The sequence below is a fragment of the Aphelocoma coerulescens genome, chromosome 23, assembly GCF_041296385.1.
Source record: "Aphelocoma coerulescens isolate FSJ_1873_10779 chromosome 23, UR_Acoe_1.0, whole genome shotgun sequence".
NCBI classification, from domain to species: Eukaryota; Metazoa; Chordata; class Aves; order Passeriformes; family Corvidae; genus Aphelocoma; species Aphelocoma coerulescens.
Genome location: NC_091036.1, coordinates 5,720,848 through 5,739,117, shown reverse-complemented (window position 1 = coordinate 5,739,117; position 18,270 = coordinate 5,720,848). Strand labels below are relative to the sequence as shown.

The 18,270-nt window shown below is 55.6% G+C and overlaps 1 protein-coding gene across 1 annotated transcript in view; it reads right to left on the bottom strand.

Annotated features, from left to right (window-relative positions):
- The window catches only part of CSMD2 (CUB and Sushi multiple domains 2), a 368,722-nt gene that overhangs the window by 9,629 nt on the left and 340,823 nt on the right, over positions 1-18,270 (bottom strand). The window contains exons 57-66 of the mRNA XM_069036010.1: positions 16,153-16,326; positions 14,090-14,272; positions 12,218-12,394; positions 9,832-10,011; positions 8,366-8,539; positions 7,229-7,402; positions 5,566-5,639; positions 3,691-3,802; positions 1,314-1,493; positions 13-78 (exon numbers count right to left, since the gene is read on the bottom strand). Coding sequence (XP_068892111.1) covers positions 13-78; positions 1,314-1,493; positions 3,691-3,802; positions 5,566-5,639; positions 7,229-7,402; positions 8,366-8,539; positions 9,832-10,011; positions 12,218-12,394; positions 14,090-14,272; positions 16,153-16,326 — 1,494 coding nt within the window. The remainder of the gene's footprint in view (positions 1-12; positions 79-1,313; positions 1,494-3,690; positions 3,803-5,565; positions 5,640-7,228; positions 7,403-8,365; positions 8,540-9,831; positions 10,012-12,217; positions 12,395-14,089; positions 14,273-16,152; positions 16,327-18,270) is intronic.

The window sequence follows — 18,270 nt, the reverse complement described above, 5'->3', positions numbered from 1 at the left end:
ACCCCCCCCTACCTGAGACCTTGGCGAGCGGCGGCTCCCGCGCGGTGCCCACGGGCCTCCCGCTGGGACGGACATCGGCTGCAGGAGGGGGGAAAGCACAGCTGGTGAATGTTGTGGGGTCTGACACTGTCATTCCTGGAATTCCTGAGGCTGGAAAAACCCTCCAAGGTCACAGAGACCAAGCTCTGCTCAATCCCCACCTTGTCCCCAGCCCAGAGCACTGAGTGCCACGTCCAGGCCATCCTTGGGAACTCCAAACCTCCCTGGGCAGTTCCAAGGCCTGACCACCCTTTCCAGGAAGAAAATTTCCCTCCAATCCAACCCCAACTCCCCTGGCCCAGCCTGAGGCCGTTCCCTCTCCTCCTGTCCCTGTTCCCTGGGAGCAGAGCCCGACCCCCCCGGCTGCCCCCTCCTGTCAGGGACTTGTGCAGAGCCACAAGGGCCCCCCTGAGCCTCCTTTGCTCCAGGCTGAGCCCCTTTCCCAGCTCCCTCAGGAATTCTCCAGCCCCTTCCCAGCTCCGTTCCCTTCCCTGGCCACACTCCAGCCCCTCCATGTCCTTCCCAAACTGAGGAGGAGCCCAGAACTGGACACAGCCCTTGAGGTGTCCCTCACCAGCACCCAGCACAGGGGACAATCCCTCCCCTGCTCCTGCTGGCCCATCCCTGACCCAGGCCAGGTGCCATCGGCCACGTGGGCACACCGGGTCCAGCTGCTGCCCCTGGGCACCCCCACGGCCCTCTCTGCCTTTCAGCCACTCTGTCCCCAGCCCGTCCTGCTCCAGTCCCAAGTGTCCAGAGTGACCACGTCCAGGAGGGCCACAGGGCTCCATTTCCATGCATCAGGACACGTTCCCCATCCAAGGCTCTGTGGCAGGTAAAATTTGGGGGAGATAAACAATTTTTGTCCTGTGCAGGTGCTTCTAGACCGAAAACCGCCCCCAGAAGATCCCCAGGTGACTCTTTAAGGAAAGACTGGAGGTGGCATTTGGGTGCTGGGTCACAGGCTGAACTTGGTGACCTCAAAGGCCTTTTCCGAGCTAATTCTGGGATTCTGCTGGGGAGACCAACGGTGGGGACCTTCCCACCAACTGGAAATCAGGCTGTGCCACCCCACAACTTTTAAGGGAAAAAAGTCAAGGCTGAAAGCGCCTCCCTCCTTCCTTGGAGTTCTGACCCCAGAACTGACTCTCAGGTTTATCTGCACGTTCAAAACCGCCTTTGGAGGACCTCAAGGCCCAGGATCTCTACAACCTGAAACCCTGGGGAGGGTCTCAGGACCCAGCTGGCCCCTGCTGGGCTGCCCAGCCCCTCACCCAGGCAGATGGGGGGCTTCCCTGTCCAGCTGCCGTCGGCTTTGCAGGTGCGGTGCTCGGAGCCCCCGGTGAGGTAGAAGCCGCTCTGGCAGGAGTAAATCAAGGTGTAGCCCAGCGAGGGCAGGTCCAGGGCACCCACGTTGGCATGGGATGGGGTCTCGGGCTGCTTGCAGTGGTGGGCTGGAAGGGACAGGGAGAAGAGGTGAGAGAAACCACCCAGGAGGACACGGGGACAGCAAAAAGTGACACGGAGACATCAACGGGGGACAGAAACCTCCTGCAAGAGCTTCACGCCACCACTCACAGAGCCAAGCCTGGGTTTGTCCCAGCTGGAGGAGTGAAGGAGGAGCTCCCCACGCTGGGTTTCTCTTTCTGGCTAAAGCTTCACTCGGCTCCAGCTCGATGAACTGAAAATCAGGGGCTCTGCCAGCCCCATTTTTAAGGGAGAAAGGCAAAACCAATGGGTGCTGAAGCACCTCTGAGCCCAGAACTGAGTCCCAGGTGTGGGTGCAGACTAAAAACTGCTTTTGCAGGGCATGAATCCCTGAAAAATTAAACCAGGGATGCCAGGGGGTGCATCACAGCCCTGGGTTTAGAAGAACTCCCTGGTTTTTTATCCCAACTCCTGTTTTTTTATCCCAACTCCCTGTTTTTTCATCCAAACTCCTGGTTTTTTATCCCAACCCCCTGTTTTTTTATAAACTCCTGGTTTTTTATCCAAACTCCTGTTTTTTTATCCCAACTCCCTGTTTTTTTATAAACTCCTGGTTTTTTATCCCAACTCCCTGTTTTTTTATCCCAACTCCCTGCTTTTTTATAAACTCCTGGTTTTTTATCCAAACTCCCTGATTTTTAACCCAACTCCCTGTTTTTTTATCCCAACTCCCTGGTGTTTTATAAACTCCTTTTTTTTTATCCCAACTCCCTGGTGTTTTATAAACTCCTGTTTTTTTATCCAAACTCCTGGTTTTTTATCCCAACTCCCTGGTGTTTTTTTATCCCAACTCCCTGTTTATTTATAAACTCCTGGTTTTTTATCCCAACTCCCTGTTTTTTATCCAAACTCCTGTTTTTTTATCCCAACTCCCTGTTTTTTATCCCAACTCCCTGTTTTTTTATAAACTCCTGGTTTTTTATCCCAACTCCCTGGTTTTATATAAACTCTCTCCCTGGGACCACTGCCCTACCAATAACTCCTGCCCACAGGAGCACACAGCAGAGTGCAAGAGCCATAAATCCCTGTCCTTGCTCAGTAACTCCCAGGATTTGGTCCCAGAAGGGGAACCCAGGCTCGTGCAGCTCCGTGCCCGTGCTGCTCCTGCTGTGGAAGTGTCACCAGCTCCCCTGAGATGTCACAACACCCAACAAATAAATGGCAGAGCAGGGGAACTCCCTGTGCCCTGCACTGGGGATTTATGGCCTCACAGAGTGGTTCGGGCTGGAAGTGACCTTAAAGATGGAATTTTTGCCACATTTGTCCTTTCTGTAATTCCCAAACAAACCCTGGGAAGCTTCCAGGAGGTATCAGGATCATCCTCCTTCTGCAGAGGATGATTTAGAAACTCTCAGAGAGTGGAAAACTCTCCTGAATTCCCATCATTTGGGAGCCCCAGCACTCATCAGCCCCATCCAGAGCCCCATCCTTAATGTCAGAGCATTTAAAATTGGGTGTCCCAATGGATTTGCTCATGGAGCATCCACAGGGTTTGCTCATGGAAAAATATTTCCCCAAGGGAGAGGAAAAAGCTTTTGAATTCTTAGGATACAGAGGACATCCAGGATGGAGATCAGCACTTCAATATATTAAATTAAACTCCTGGTGTAGCAGGAGATGATGGACTTAAAAAGGAAATTAAGTTATTAAAGAGGAGAAGCACTCGGAGCTCTCCTGGATAAATGTGGAGCTGAATCCTGGATATCAAACGGGGTTTGGGAAGCACAAATCAACTTTTCACCTGGAATTGTGGCTCTGGGGGAGGGCCAGGTGAAGAAAATCCCATCTGGAATCATGTGGTGGAATGGCAGGGGAGAAGGGATTTGTGAGCTCCCTTTGTTACCATGGAATGTTTGGGAATCAGGGGATGGTTTGGGTGGGAAGGGACATTAAGGATTATCCCTTTCCATGCCCTGCCATGGGCAGGAACACCTCCCACTATCCCAGGCTGCTCCAAGGCCCATCCAACCCGGCCTCGGGCACTTCCAGGGATCCAGGGGCAGCCACAGCTTCTCTGGGAATTCCATCCCACCCCTTCCCCACCCTCACAGGGAGAAATTCCTTCCTAACCCCAAATTCTCCCTAAAATCCAACCCATTTCCTCCAAGAACCCGTTTCCCAGAGCCTGGCTGAGGGGCTCCCCGTGCCATTCCCAGGACTCACGGACGCAGTCGGGCTGGACGCCGCTCCAGGTGAGGTTGGGCAGGCAGGTCCTGGTGGTGGAGCCCTGCAGCAGATATCCCTTCTGGCACCTGAAGAACAGGATGCTTCCCACCTGTCCCAACGGGAGACAATCACTCAGCTTCCCAGGCCTTCCCAAGCCTTCATCCCCCGCGCTTCCGAAGGCGCCATTCCCTCGTCACCTCCTCACCCCTCCCACGAGCACCAGGGGCAGCTCCGATCCCAGGGAAGCTCCCAACAGGGAAATAATGACACTTATGGTGGCTTAAAATGAATTCAACCTAAAATTAATTCATTAAAGCCCAAGATGAAGGTGATTAATTAGCAGGAAAACAGAAGGATCCGCTCTGGCATCCACTGTCCCAGCAGGGAATGGGCACCCACAGGGAAGGCTGGAATGGAGCCCCCCAGGGAGTCGCTGTGGGGTTTCTGTTCCCATTCCAATGATTTCCTGCTGGATGGGAGCTGGGATCAGCAAAAGCACCTGCAGGATTTGGCCTGGAAATTAACTGGAATGAATGTGAACAGCAGTTAGTATTAATGAGCACTGTAATTAATTTCGGATACAATGCACTGCTAATTAATGCTGGGCAAACATGCTCGGAGGGCTAACGGAGCACGTTGGGGGTGTCCTGCTCCCAGGAGGAGACAGGAATCCATGGGATGAGACATTAATCCATGGGATGAGACATTAATCCATGGGAGGAGGACACGTGAATCCATAGAAGGACACGTTAATCCATGGGAGAAGACATGAATCCACAGGAGGACACAAGAATCCCATGGGATAACACATGAATGCATGGGAGCACACGTGAATCCATGGGAAAACACATCAATCCATGCCAGGAGGCATTAACTCATGGAAGGACACGTGAATCCAAGGGAGAACACATGAATCCGTGGGACAACATGGGAATCCATGGGATGACTGGTGAATCCATGGGATAACACATTAATCCATGGGATAACTGGGGAATCCACGGGATAACTGGGGAATCCATGGGATAACACATTAATCCATGGGATAACCCATTAATCCATGGGATAACTTGTGAATCCATGGGATAACCCATTAATCCATGGGATAACTTGGGAATCCATGGGATAACACATTAATCCATGGGATAACCCATTAATCCATGGGATAACTTGTGAATCCATGGGATAACACATTAATCCATGGGATAACTGGGGAATCCATGGGATAACACATTAATCCATGGGATAACCCATTAATCCATGGGATAACTTGTGAATCCATGGGATAACTGGGGAATCCATGGGATAACACATTAATCCAAGGGATAACTGGGGAATCCACGGGATAACACATTAATCCATGGGATAACTGGGGAATCCATGGGATAACTGGGGAATCCATGGGATAACACATTAATCCATGGGATAACTGGGGAATCCATGGGATAACTGGGGAATCCATGGGATAATCCATTAATCCATGGATAACTTGTGAATCCATGGGATAACTGGGGAATCCATGGGATAACTGGGGAATCCATGGGATGACTGCTGAATCCATGGGATAACTTGTGAATCCATGGGATAACTGGGGAATCCATGGGATAACCCATTAATCCATGGGATAACTGGGGAATCCATGGGATAACACATTAATCCATGGGATAACACATTAATCCATGGGATAACTTGGGAATCCATGGGATAACACATTAATCCATGGGATAACTGGGGAATCCACGGGATAACACATTAATCCATGGGATAACTTGGGAATCCATGGGATAACACATTAATCCATGGGATAACTGGGGAATCCAGGCCAAGGCCCGAGCAGGGCTGGTTTTGGGGCACACCCCTCTTCCATGGCTGTACCTGGTATCCCTGGGAATTGTTCTGCATCCCAAAAAGAGGCACTCCGGGATCCGCACACGTCGTGAGGCTGGGATCTGGAAAAAACCAGGGAGAGGGTTTTACAGGACAGCTCCGATCCCTCCAGGCACACGGATCCTGCTGCACCTCTGGAACACGAGCGGGATTTGGCTCCGAAGGAACACACAGCGACAAGGAAAAGCACATGGATCTTCTTGTTCCTGAAATCCCTGCCTGCAGCAGCACAAAGGAACCAGGGGCACTGCATCCCTCCGGAGAAAAAACCGGGAACGCACACCTTGGATCAGGACAGCTCCACCCTTTCCCTGCTTTCTACACCCATCCCCTCTGCTCCCCAGGGCTATCCCATTCCCCAAGGACCATGGTGATCCCGTCTTCTTCCCTGCCCTCTGCTCCCATGGGCCATCCTGATCTCCAAGGACCATGGGATTGCCCGATCCCGTCCTCTTCCCTGCCCTGAGCTCAGCAGGAATTTTCATGGACCTCAGAGATCCAACATTTCCAGCAGCAGGAGGGGGCTCCCAACTCCTCGGATGTGAGAAAGCTCCTGGAAAAATCAACAGGAAACCTGGCCACGAGTGTTTTTACATTCCTGTAGTCGATGCATTTAGGATGTAACCAGGAGGGCTGAAATCCATGGAAAACAGCCCGAGATCGGTCTCTTTCCGAGGGGGATGAGGGTGGTGGCCAGGGAGCAGCCCTTTGCCACCACAGGAACTCTGGGGCTCCAGAACACAGCTGGAGGATCAGAAAAGCAAAAACACAGTGACCAGTTAGGGTTAAAAACCTCCCAGAGGGTTCTGGAAGCTCCAGAAAACACCTGAGGAATGCCTGGAAATGTCATCCCAAATCCCAACAGCTCAGCAGGAGTTTGGTCTCTGTACACAGCCCTCACTCCCAGCACGGTTTGGGTTGGAAAGGAGCTTAAAAATCACCCAGTTCTGTGGGTGGGGACACTTCCCACCAGCTCAGGGTGCTCCAAGCTGGCCTGGGACACTTCCAGGGATGGGAATTTAAGTAGCAGGGCCTGGAGAAGGAAAAGGGGAGAAGGAAAAGAGGAGGAGAAGGGGAGAAGGACAAGGGGAGGAGGAAAGGGGAGAAGGAAAAGGAGAGAAGGGGAGAAGGAAAAGAGGAGGAGAAGGGGAGAAGGAAAAGGGGAGGAGGAAAAGGGGAGGAGGAAAAGGGGAGAAGGAAAAGGAGAGAAGGGGAGAAGGAAAAGAGGAGGAGAAGGGAAGAAGGAAAAGAGGAGGAGGAGAAGGGGAGAAGAACAAGGGGAGAAGGAAAAGGGGAGAAGGAAAAGAGGAGGAGAAGGGAAGAAGGACAAGGGGAGAAGGAAAAGGAGAGAAGGAAAAGGAGAGAAGGGGAGAAGGAGAAGGGGAGAAGGGGAGAAGGAGAAGGGGAGAAGGGGAGAAGGAGAAGGGGAGAAGGAGAAGGGGAGAAAGGGAGGAGAAGGGGAGAAAGGGAGAAGGAGAAGGGGAAAAGGGTTGTGGACCACCAGCGAGAACCCACCCCCCAAAAGCAGCATCCCTCAGCTGATTTCCACGGCAACCAAACGCTTATTCCTACAAATTCCAGGACGAAACCCAACAGGAAAACACAATGAGCCCCCAAATCCTGCAGCTGCCCCCAGAGGGTCCCCCCTCACCGATGCAGCTGGGCTGGGTCCCGCTCCAGGTGCCGTCGGACTGGCAGAACCTCCGCGCCGAGCCCACGAGCACCAGCGGGGCCAGGCAGGAGAAGGACACGGACGAGCGGTAGGTGAAGCCTCGATCCTCCCGCCTGCCCTGGGCCGGCGTGCCCGGGTCCCCACAGAACACGGCTGCAACAGCAAAGGGACAAGGACATGGCCACAGACCCCTCCAGGAGCGTCACATCCCAGCCAGGTCTGTCACCAGCCCACCCAGCTCCGTGATTAACTCGGGAATTAGCGCTGGCAGGAGGCGTCGCTGGCTGCACTCCCTGTAATTGTCTCCTTTTGGTTAATTAACTTCCACCTTCTCCCCCAGGATCTGCCTTTTTTCCCCTCTTTTTTTCTCTCCCCTAATTGCACGGTGTCACTTTGTTCCGTGGCTCCGTGTCACACGGAAAGGCCACTCATTATCCCGGATCCAGGGAAAGGTGCGGGGGTTTGTGGGATTTAATCTGAAAATGGCTGTTGTGCAGCTGGAGAAGGAACTCAGAGCTGCCTTTAGCACTAGGAAACGTTTAATTCCCAGGTTTTTTGGCATTAGCTGTTGGATCAAACCCTTCCAGCCTTCACAAAACATTCCCAACTTCTGCTTGCTACACGGTGCCCTTTGCCAAAGGATTTTTTAGCAGTTTCGGGAGTCTTGATTGCAGAGGATTCAGTCACTGAGGACAAAGTTTTGAGGATGTTTTGTGGGTAAGAACATGGAACATGCCCGGATTGATCCCAAAAGTGGCCCCACACCTCTGACACAGGGGTGGAGTGACCACCTGTGTGTCCCTGGAGTGACCAACTGTGTCCCTGCCTCCTCCTCCCAGGTGCCAAACCAATGCTCCCAAAAAACCAAGGCACGTGGCAGTTGGGAGAGCAGCCAGACTTTGGCTCCAGGCTCCTGAAGCATCACCACGGCATGAAAAATTCCCACTCCAGCTGATGGAAAACTTCCTTTAGGATGGAGGCAGGAAGCACAGCAAGGTCCCTCTGAACCCTGAGTGACACAGAGCCTGGAGAAAAGTTGGAAAAATCCCCCCAAAATCGGGTTTTCAACAGAATCCTGCTGATTCCCAGTGGAAAAGAGGGGAGTTGCCTACTCACGGAAGCACTGGGGGATCTCCCCGCTCCAGGAGCCGTTGCCCTCACAGGTGAGCACAGCAGGCAGGGACAGCTGGTAGCCCTCCAGGCAGGCATAGCTGACACTGGAGCCCCAGCTGAAATCCGAGCCCACCACCTTCCCGTTGGGAATGGCCTGTGGAGCTCTGCAGGTGATGGCTGTGGGGGAAGGAAAAGCAGGGTCAGGGTGTTCCACTTCGTAATTATTTCCATTAACAAGCTAATTCTGTGTGGGATCAGTCACTTCCTGCTCTCCCAGAGCATCTCTCAGGACTGGCTGAGCACAAACTGGGGTCAAACCTCCAGGATTTTACTTTAAGGTTTGGAGTTAAATCCCAAATTATAAAATATCTTGTGGGAAGGGATCCACGAGGATTATCCAGTCCAACTCCTGACCCTGCACAGACACCCCAAAATCCCACCCTGTGCATCCCTGAGAGCGTTGTCCAAACATTCCTCGAGATCCTGGGGCTGTGCCCATTCCCTGGGGACCCTGCTCGGTGCCTTCTGGGGGAAGAACCTTTTCCTAAATCTCTCTACAAATCCCATTTCGGAGTCAACGCTCATCTCCAGCTGAGGGTAAAAATCCGCCCTGACGTGGTGTGAAAACTCATCCCAGATTTCCCCGAAGACTCACACATTTTGGACAACCTGGCTGAGGCTCAGATGAGCAGTTGAAGCCCCAACCTGTCGGGTTGTCACCCACCCTGGGCTGTTTTAAGGTGACATTTTCACAGCGCTCTGCTTCTCAGCTCAGACGAGCCGAACCCGCGCAAATCAGCCCGGCCTCCAAATGAGACTCTTGGCCACATTCTGGAGCATTCCTGCAGCATTTGCTCAGTGCAGGGAATGAAAAAGGAGAGTAAGAACGGCTCTTTACAGCCTTGGAAGCAGCTGGAGTGCATTTGAGGGTTTTTATGCAGCCTGTGTTTGTATCAGCGTCGTGGCAGGTGAATTCTCCAGATTTTTAAAGGAGGGCAGGGATGCTGCCACACATCTTATCTGCGCTGGGGGCTGAGCAAAGGAGATCCAGCCTGCTCAGCCACTGCTTTATTATCTCCCTTTTCTATCTCTGAACCACAGGAGTCACCTCAGAACAATGAAAAGACTCGCAGGGAGCATTTTTCAGATGTTTCTGGGTGATGCCAGCGAAGCGTCTGCTTGCAAAACACGGTATGTCATCCGAGTTTGATCCGGGTTTTTGTGCAGACTAAGTCACTTCACCCCCTGGGCTTTGCTCCTTCTCTAGCACAAGGGTAAGAGCAACTCCCTCCCTCCCTCCCAGGCATGGATTGATAGCCCTGAAGACAGCAAGGTGTTGCTGCTCCGTGAAAAATGCCACCAAGTTTGGATGGATGGAATGACGGAGCCAAGGAACGCCCAGCTGGGCTTCCAGGGAAGCTCTGGTGGCCTCCAAAACTTGTCTCCTGCGCTATCTCCAGGATCCTCACCCTTGCAGACAGGTTTGGTGCCGTTCCAGGTGCGGTCTTTGGTGCAGGTGAGGGAAGCTGCCCTGTCTGACTCCATCATGAAGCCGGGCGTGCACTGGAACACCACGGATTTGTTGTAGGTGAAGTCGCTGCCCAGCCTGAGCCCGTTGGCCGGCACGCCGGGGTCTCCGCAGTTGATCACTGCCAAGGAAGGGAAAAAGGAGCATATCTGGCAGCTGGAATGCCACCTGTGGTGGTCCTGAGCGTTCTTCCAGGCGGGATGGAACCAGTTAAAAGCAGAGCAGGTTTGTAGCACTGGGAATGTGGAGCGGGACGTGGAGCAGGCTCTGCTGCTCCTCATTAAGGCCTTGCAAGGAGCGGGATTAACGCTCATTAAAGATTAAAGCAAAGCCGGGTCAGAGCTGGGTGAAGGGATGGCAGTTTGCCCACAGCACCCCCCACTCAGCCCAGTCACTGCCTCTTCTGTAAGTCCACCTTTGTCACCATCCCGGTGCCACCTTTGTCACCATCCCCGCTCCTCACAGGCACCTGAGGAAGCTCCGGCCCTTCCCGAGGGTCTCTGAGCTCACACACATCCCTGCCCCAGGAATGTCACGTTCAGGAGCAGCCCTGGAGAACCCCTCCAGCTCCCAAAATTACTCCAGAGCTCCCTGCATCCAGCTGGGGAAAGACAACCCCAGAGCAAGATTCTTCCATTAGGCCCTGGCAGAATTCCCAGGCTGGGCCGCTGCTGGTGCCAGGCCAGGGGTCAGCAGTTTCTCATGGTGGCACTTGTGGTGCCCAGGGCCTGGGCTCATCCTTCATCGTCACCCATCACCATCACCCATCCATGGTCCATGCCACATCCAAGCCATGTCATCACCCATGGTCACCTGCCCATTGTCATCATCTCCCACCCATCATCATCATCCACCCATGGTCACCCATCCATTGGCACTCAACCATGGTCACCCATCCATCACAGTTTCCCACCCATCATCATCATCACCCATCCATCATCATCTGCCCATCATCACCATCCACCCATCGTCATCATCCACTCATTGACACCCATCCATTGCCACTCACCCATGGTCACCCACCCATCATTTCCCACCCATCATCATCATGACCCATCCATCATCGTCCACTCATCATCACCATCCACCCATCATCATCATCCATGGTCACCCACCCACTGTCACCCATCCATCATCATCATCCACCCATCCATCATCATCCACCCATGGTCACCCACCCATCATCTCCCACCCGTCATCATCGCCCACTGTCACCCACCCATTGTCACTCACCCATTGTCACCCGTCCATCATCATTTCCCACCCATCATCATCATCACCCATCCATCATCATCCACTCATCATCACCATCCACCCATTGTCACCCACCCATTGTCACCCACCCATTGTCACCCGTCCATCATCATTTCCCACCCATCACCATCCACCCATCATCATCATCCACGGTCACCCACCGTCACCCATCATCATCACCCATCATCACCATCCACCCATTGTCACCCACCCATTGTCACCCGTCCATCATTTCCCATCATCATCATCACCCATCCATCATCACCCTCTCATCATCACCATCCACCCATCATCATCATCATCCATGGTCACCCACCCACTGTCACCCATCCATCATCATCATCACCCATCCATCATCATCCACCCATCGTCACCCACCCATCATCACCACCCGTCATCATCGCCCACTGTCACCCACCCATTGTCACCCATCCATTGTCACCCGTCCATCATCATTTCCCACCCACCACCATCACCCATCATCATCATCACCCACCCATCATCATCCACCCATTGTCATCACCCACCCATCATCCACCCGTTGTCATCACCCACCCATCATCACCCACCCCTCATCATCATCACCCATCCATCATCATCCACCCATTGTCACCCACCCATCATCCACCCATTGTCATCAACCACCCATCATCACCCACACATCATCACCCACCCATCATCACCCACCCATCATCACCCACCCATCATCATCACCCATCCATCATCATCCACCCATTGTCATCACCCACCCATCATCCACCCATTGTCATCAACCACCCATCATCACCCACACATCATCACCCACCCATCATCACCCACCCATCATCATCATCACCCACCTATCATCATCATCACCCATCCATCATTATCCACCCATTGTCATCGCCCACCCATCATCATCATCACCCACCCATCATCACCCCCCCATCATCACCACCCATTGTCACCCACCCGTGGTCACCCATCCATCACCATTTCCCACCCATCCATCATCATCTCCCACCCATCCATCATCATCTCCCACCCATCCTCCTTCCCCTCTCCCCATCCCAGCATTCCATCCCAGTGCTCACCAGTGCACTCGGGGCTGCTCCCAGTCCAGGTCCCGTTGACGGTGCAGTGCCTGCTCAGCACCCCTGTGGAGTAATAGCCCTCCCTGCACTGGTAGATGATGGAGCTGGAGAACACCAGGCCGTCGTTGAAGATCACCCTGGCATTGCTGGGCGTTCCCGGATTCCCACAGGAAATCACTGGGAAGGGAAATGGTGAAGTTGAAATAAACCATAAACCACAAAAACTCCCCCGAAATTCCAAGCGTTTCCTCCTGCCTGTCCTCAGTAAAGGCAAGTTCTGGGGACATGAGAGCAGTTCTGGGGATACCAGGGCAGGCTGGGGACACTGGGGCAGTTCTGGGGACACTGGGGCAGCTCTGGGGACACTGGGGCAGTTCTGGGGACACCGGGGATGCTCTGGGGACACCGGGGCAGCTCTGGGAACATCAGAGCAGCTCTGGGGACACCGGGGCAGCTCTGGGGACACCGGGGCAGGCTGGGGACACTGGGGCAGTTCTGGGGACATCAGAGCAGCTCTGGGGAAACCAGGGCAGTCCTGGGGACACCGGGGCAGCTCTGGGGACACCAGGGCAGTTCTGGGGACACTGGGGCAGTTCTGGGGACACCGGGGCAGCTCTGGAGACACCGGAGCAGTTCTGGGGACACCGGGGCAGGCTGGGGACACTGGGGCAGTTCTGGGGACACCGGGGCAGCTCTGGGGACACTGGAGCAGGCTGGGGACACTGGGGCAGTTCTGGGGACACCGGGGCAGCTCTGGGGACACTGGGGCAGGCTGGGGACACTGGGGCAGCTCTGGGGACACTGGGGCAGTTCTGGGGACACCGGGGCAGGCTGGGGACACTGGGGCAGTTCTGGGAACATCAGAGCAGCTCTGGGGAAACCAGGGCAGTCCTGGGGACACCGGGGCAGTTCTGGGGACACCAGGGATGCTCTGGGGACACCAGGGCAGCTCTGGGGACACCGGGGCAGTTCTGGGGACACCAGGGATGCTCTGGGGACACCGGAGCAGTTCTGGGGACACCGGGGCAGCTCTGGAGACACCGGGGCAGCTCTGGGGACACCAGGGCAGTTCTGGGGACACTGGGGCAGGCTGGGGACACTGGGGCAGTTCTGGGGACACCGGGGCAGCTCTGGGGACACTGGGGCAGGCTGGGGACACTGGGGCAGTTCTGGGGACACCGGGGCAGCTCTGGGGACACCGGGGCAGCTCTGGGGACATCGGGGCCTTTCTGGGGACACCAGAGCAGTCCTGGGGACACCGGGGCAGCTCTGGAGACACCGGGGCAGCTCTGGGGACACCGGGGCAGCTCTGGGGACACCAGGGATGCTCTGGGGACACCGGAGCAGTTCTGGGGACACCGGGGCAGCTCTGGAGACACCGGGGCAGCTCTGGGGACACCAGGGCAGTTCTGGGGACACTGGGGCAGGCTGGGGACACTGGGGCAGTTCTGGGGACACCGGGGCAGCTCTGGGGACACTGGGGCAGGCTGGGGACACTGGGGCAGTTCTAGGGACACCGGGGCAGCTCTGGGGACACCGGGGCAGCTCTGGGGACATCGGGGCCTTTCTGGGGACACCAGAGCAGTCCTGGGGACACCGGGGCAGCTCTGGAGACACCGGGGCAGCTCTGGGGACACCGGGGCAGCTCTGGGGACACCAGGGATGCTCTGAGGACACCGGGGCAGTCCTGGGGACACCAGGGCAGCTCTGGGGACACCGGGGCAGCTCTGGGGACATCGGGGCCTTTCCGGGGACACCGGGGCAGTTCTGGGGACACCAGGGACGCTCTGGGGACACTGGGGCAGGCTGGGGACACCGAGGCAGTTCTGGGGACACCCGGGCAGGCTGGGGGGCCGTGGCACGGGGAGGTACCTTCACACTCCGGCTGCGTGCCGCTCCAGGAGCCGTTGGAGTGGCAGATCCTCTCGGAGGAGCCCCGGAGGGTGTAGCCGGGCTCGCAGCTGAACCGCACCACGCTGCCCACGTCGAAGGTGTCCCCCAGCCCGATCCCGTGGGAAGGGATCCCGGGATCGCCGCACACGCCCTGGCTGCCCCCTGCCCAGAGAGAGCACGGAGTCACCAGAGCCACCATGGGATGCTGGCTCCTGTCCCTTGTCCCCCTTGCTGAGAATTCCACCCCCAGCAGCACCGTGGAATTCCAGGTGGAGCATTCCCTGATTCCAGGAGCCCCTGGGTTGTGAGCTGCATGCAAAGCACGGCCAGTCCCGAATCCCAAGGTGGAGCCTCCAGCATCAATCCCGGGGATGTTTCCCCTCCAAGCAGGAATTCCCACGGGCTCCAAGCCAGCCCTGCTGCACTCAGGAAACAAGGAGGGATTGGAGCATGGGAGGAAGGCAGGGGAAGGGAAGGGAAAAAGGAAAGGGGAAAAGGGAAAAAGAAAAGGGAAAAGGGAAAAGGGAAAAGGGAAAAGGGAAAAGGGAAAAGGGAAAAGGGAAAAGGGAAAAGGGAAAAAGGAGAAGGGAAAAGGGAAAGAGAAAAGGGAAAAGGGAAAAGGGAAAAGGGAAGGGGAAAAGGGAAAAGGGAAAAGGGAAAAGGGAAAAGGGAAGAAGGGAAAAAGGGAAAAAGGGAAAAAGGGAAAAAGGGAAAAGGGAAAAGGGAAAAGGGAAGGGTTAGGGAAGTTCAGGGAAGGGGAAGAAGTGGAAGGGAAGGGAACCCACCAGGAGCTCCCTCAAGGCACAAGGGCTGGGTGACAATGGGTGATGATGACAATGGCTGGGTGACCATGGCTGGGTGATGACGACCAAGGATGGGTGACAATGGATGGGTGACCATGAGTAGATGACCATGGGTGGATGATGACGACAGATGGGAGATGATGACAACGGGTAGGTGACCATAGGTGGGTGATGATGGGTGGTAACAATGAGGGATGATGATGGCTTGGTGACAATGGGTGGGTGACAACAGACAGATGACGATGGGTGGATGATGATGATGGGTGGGAGATGATGACGATGGGCAGAAGACCATGGGTGGGTGACCATGGGTGGGTGACAATGGGTGATGATGACGATGGGTGGGAGATGATGACGATGGGCAGATGACCATGGGTGGGTGACCATGGGTGATGATGACGATGGGTGGGAGATGATGATGATGGGCAGATGACCATGGGTGGGTGACCATGGGTGGGTGACCAAGGGTAGATGACAATAGGTGATGATGATGATGGGTGGGTGACCATGGGTGATGACGACGATGGGTGGGAGATGAAGATGATGGGCAGATGACAATGGGTGGGTGACCATGGGGGGGTGACCATAGGTGGGTGATGATGGGTGATAACAATGAGGGATGATGATGGCTTGGTGACAATGGACAGATGACGATGGGTGGATGATGATGAAAGGTGGGAGATGATGACGATGGGCAGATGACCATGGGTGGGTGACCATGGGTGATGATGACGATGGGTGGGAGATGATGATGATGGGCAGATGACCATGGGTGGGTGACCATGGGTGGGTGACCATGGGTGGGTGACCAAGGGTAGATGACAATAGGTGATGATGATGATGGGTGGGTGACCACGGGTGATGACGACGATGGGTGGGAGATGATGATGATGGGCAGATGACAATGGGTGGGTGACCATGGGGGGGTGACCATAGGTGGGTGATGATGGGTGATAACAATGAGGGATGATGATGGCTTGGTGACAATGGACAGATGACGATGGGTGGATGATGATGAAGGGTGGGAGATGATGACGATGGGCAGATGACCATGGGTGGGTGACCATGGGTGGATGACCAAGGGTAGATGACAATGGGTGATGATGATGATGGGTGGGAGATGATGATGATGAGGGGTGGGTGACCATGGCTGGATGATGATGATGATGATGGGTGGTGACCATGGGTGGTGACCATGGCTGGGTGAGCACACGGTGCCCCCTTCCCCAGGCCCCTCACCGGAGCAGTGTGGCAGGGAGCCGCTCCAGCGCCCGTCCAGCTGGCACATCCGCGTGGCATTCCCGACCAGCGTGCGCCTGCCCAGGCAGCTGTACCTGACCACGGAGCCCACGCTGTGCTTGTCCCCCGAGATCTGCGCGTGGGGAGGGGAGCCGGGGTGGCCGCACGACACCACTGCAACAGAGGCACCACCTTCAGCCCCAGGGAATTCCGGAATTCCTGGATGGTTTCATTTAATTCCAACCCTTTCCATGGGCAGGGGACACTTTTCCCAATCCCAGGTTGCTCCAAACCCCGTCCAGCCTGGCCTTGGACACTTCCAGGGATGGGGACACCTCCAGCTTCTCTGGGAGATCCATTCCAGCACCTCTCCACCCTCACAGGGAAGTTCAACACATGGGAAACAGAAACATGGAAAAATCTCCTTTTTTTTTGACTCTTAACCCTAGGAATCCATGGAATCAGTGGTAAAACTGACCTGGGTTTCCCAATGCCCACAACTCCTCCAAATCCCAATATTTGAAGGAAGGAGACCCCTCGTGCTCAAGGACAGCTGGGGGCTGAGGCAGCCTGGGATATCAGGGAATAACAGGAATTTCCCCCAGCTGTGGGAACATGGATCATCACTCTCCAGTTCCCCAGGATCCATGCAAGGGGTGCAGACAGGACAAAAGGAAAGGAGAATGTGCCCAGGACTGCTTGGTGGGATTCAGGCTGGAGGGATAAACGGGGAAAAAAGAAAAGGAACGATCCCAGCTTTGGAACAGCTCAAGCCAACTGGAATTTCCCGAGCTCCGAGGCCATGCCCGAGGGCAGGGAATGGGATTGCAGCTGGTTTAGTGCTCAAAGGGACAAACTGGTCCTGCTGGGGGTGGGGCTGCTCCTGCCTGCGCCTCCCTAAGGCAGCTAAAATCCACTTTGGATCCCAAATTCCCAGGGATCTGGGATATTGGGATACCAGCGCTGACTTCTCCTGAAAACCCTGGATGTTTTCTAGTGGGGATCACCAGGACAGCACGAGATCACCTGGAATATTTTGTCTTCCCCCACTTCCCTAAAACCAAACCATCCCCTGGAAGCTGCCAGCTCCAGTCCCAGTGGGAGGAAGGTGAGCCCTCCCTCCCTCCCTCCTTCCCTCGGGTGAGTTTTCACTCATTCAGGTGAATTCTCACTCTCCCAAGTGAGCCCTCCTTCACTCAGGTGAGCTCTCCCTCCCTCAGGTGTGCCCTCCCTCAGGTGAGCCCTCACTCAGGTGAGCTCTCCCTCCCTCAGGTGTGCCCGCCCTCAGGTGTGCCCGCCCTCAGGTGAGCCCTCACTCAGGTGAGCTCTCCGTCACTCAGGTGTGCCCTCATTCAGCTGAGCTCTCCCTCCCTTGGCTGAGCCCTCCCTCAGCTGAGCTCTCCCTCACTCAGGAGAGCCCTCCCTCAGCTGAGCCCTCACTCAGGTGTGCCCTCATTCAGCTGAGCTCTTCCTCCTTCAGGAGAGCCCTCACTCAGCTGAGCTTTCCCTCCCTCAGGTGAGCCCTCACTCAGCAGAGCTCTCACTCAGGTGAACTCTCTCTCACTCAGGTATGCCCTCACTCAGGTGAGCTCTCCCTCACTCAGGAGAGCCCGCACTCAGGTGAGCTCTCTCTCCCTCAGGTGAGCCCTCACTCAGGTGTGGTCTCACTCAGCAGAGCTCTTCGTCCCTCAGGAGAGCCCTCACTCAGCTGAGCCCTCACTCAGGAGAGCCCTCCCTTGGCTGAGCCCTCCCTGTGCTCCAGAGCCGCTCCCGCCTCTCCCCTGGCACCATCCCAGCTGGAGCCGCCTGGAAGCCCCAAACCCCATCGGGATCCGCCTGTCCCTATTGAGAACCCCCTCCAGCCACATCCCTCTCCTCAACCCCAAAGCCCCTTCCCTGGGAATCCCTCTCCTCAACCCCAAAGCCCCTTCCCTGGGAATCCCTCTCCTCAACCCCAAAGCCTCTTCCCTGGGAATCCCTCTCCTCAACCCCAAAGCCCCTTCCCTGGGAATCCCTCTCCTCAACCCCAAAGCCCCTTCCCTGGGAATCCCTCTCCTCAACCCCAAAGCCTCTTCCCTGGGAATCCCTCTCCTCAACCCCCAAGCCCCTTCCCTGGGA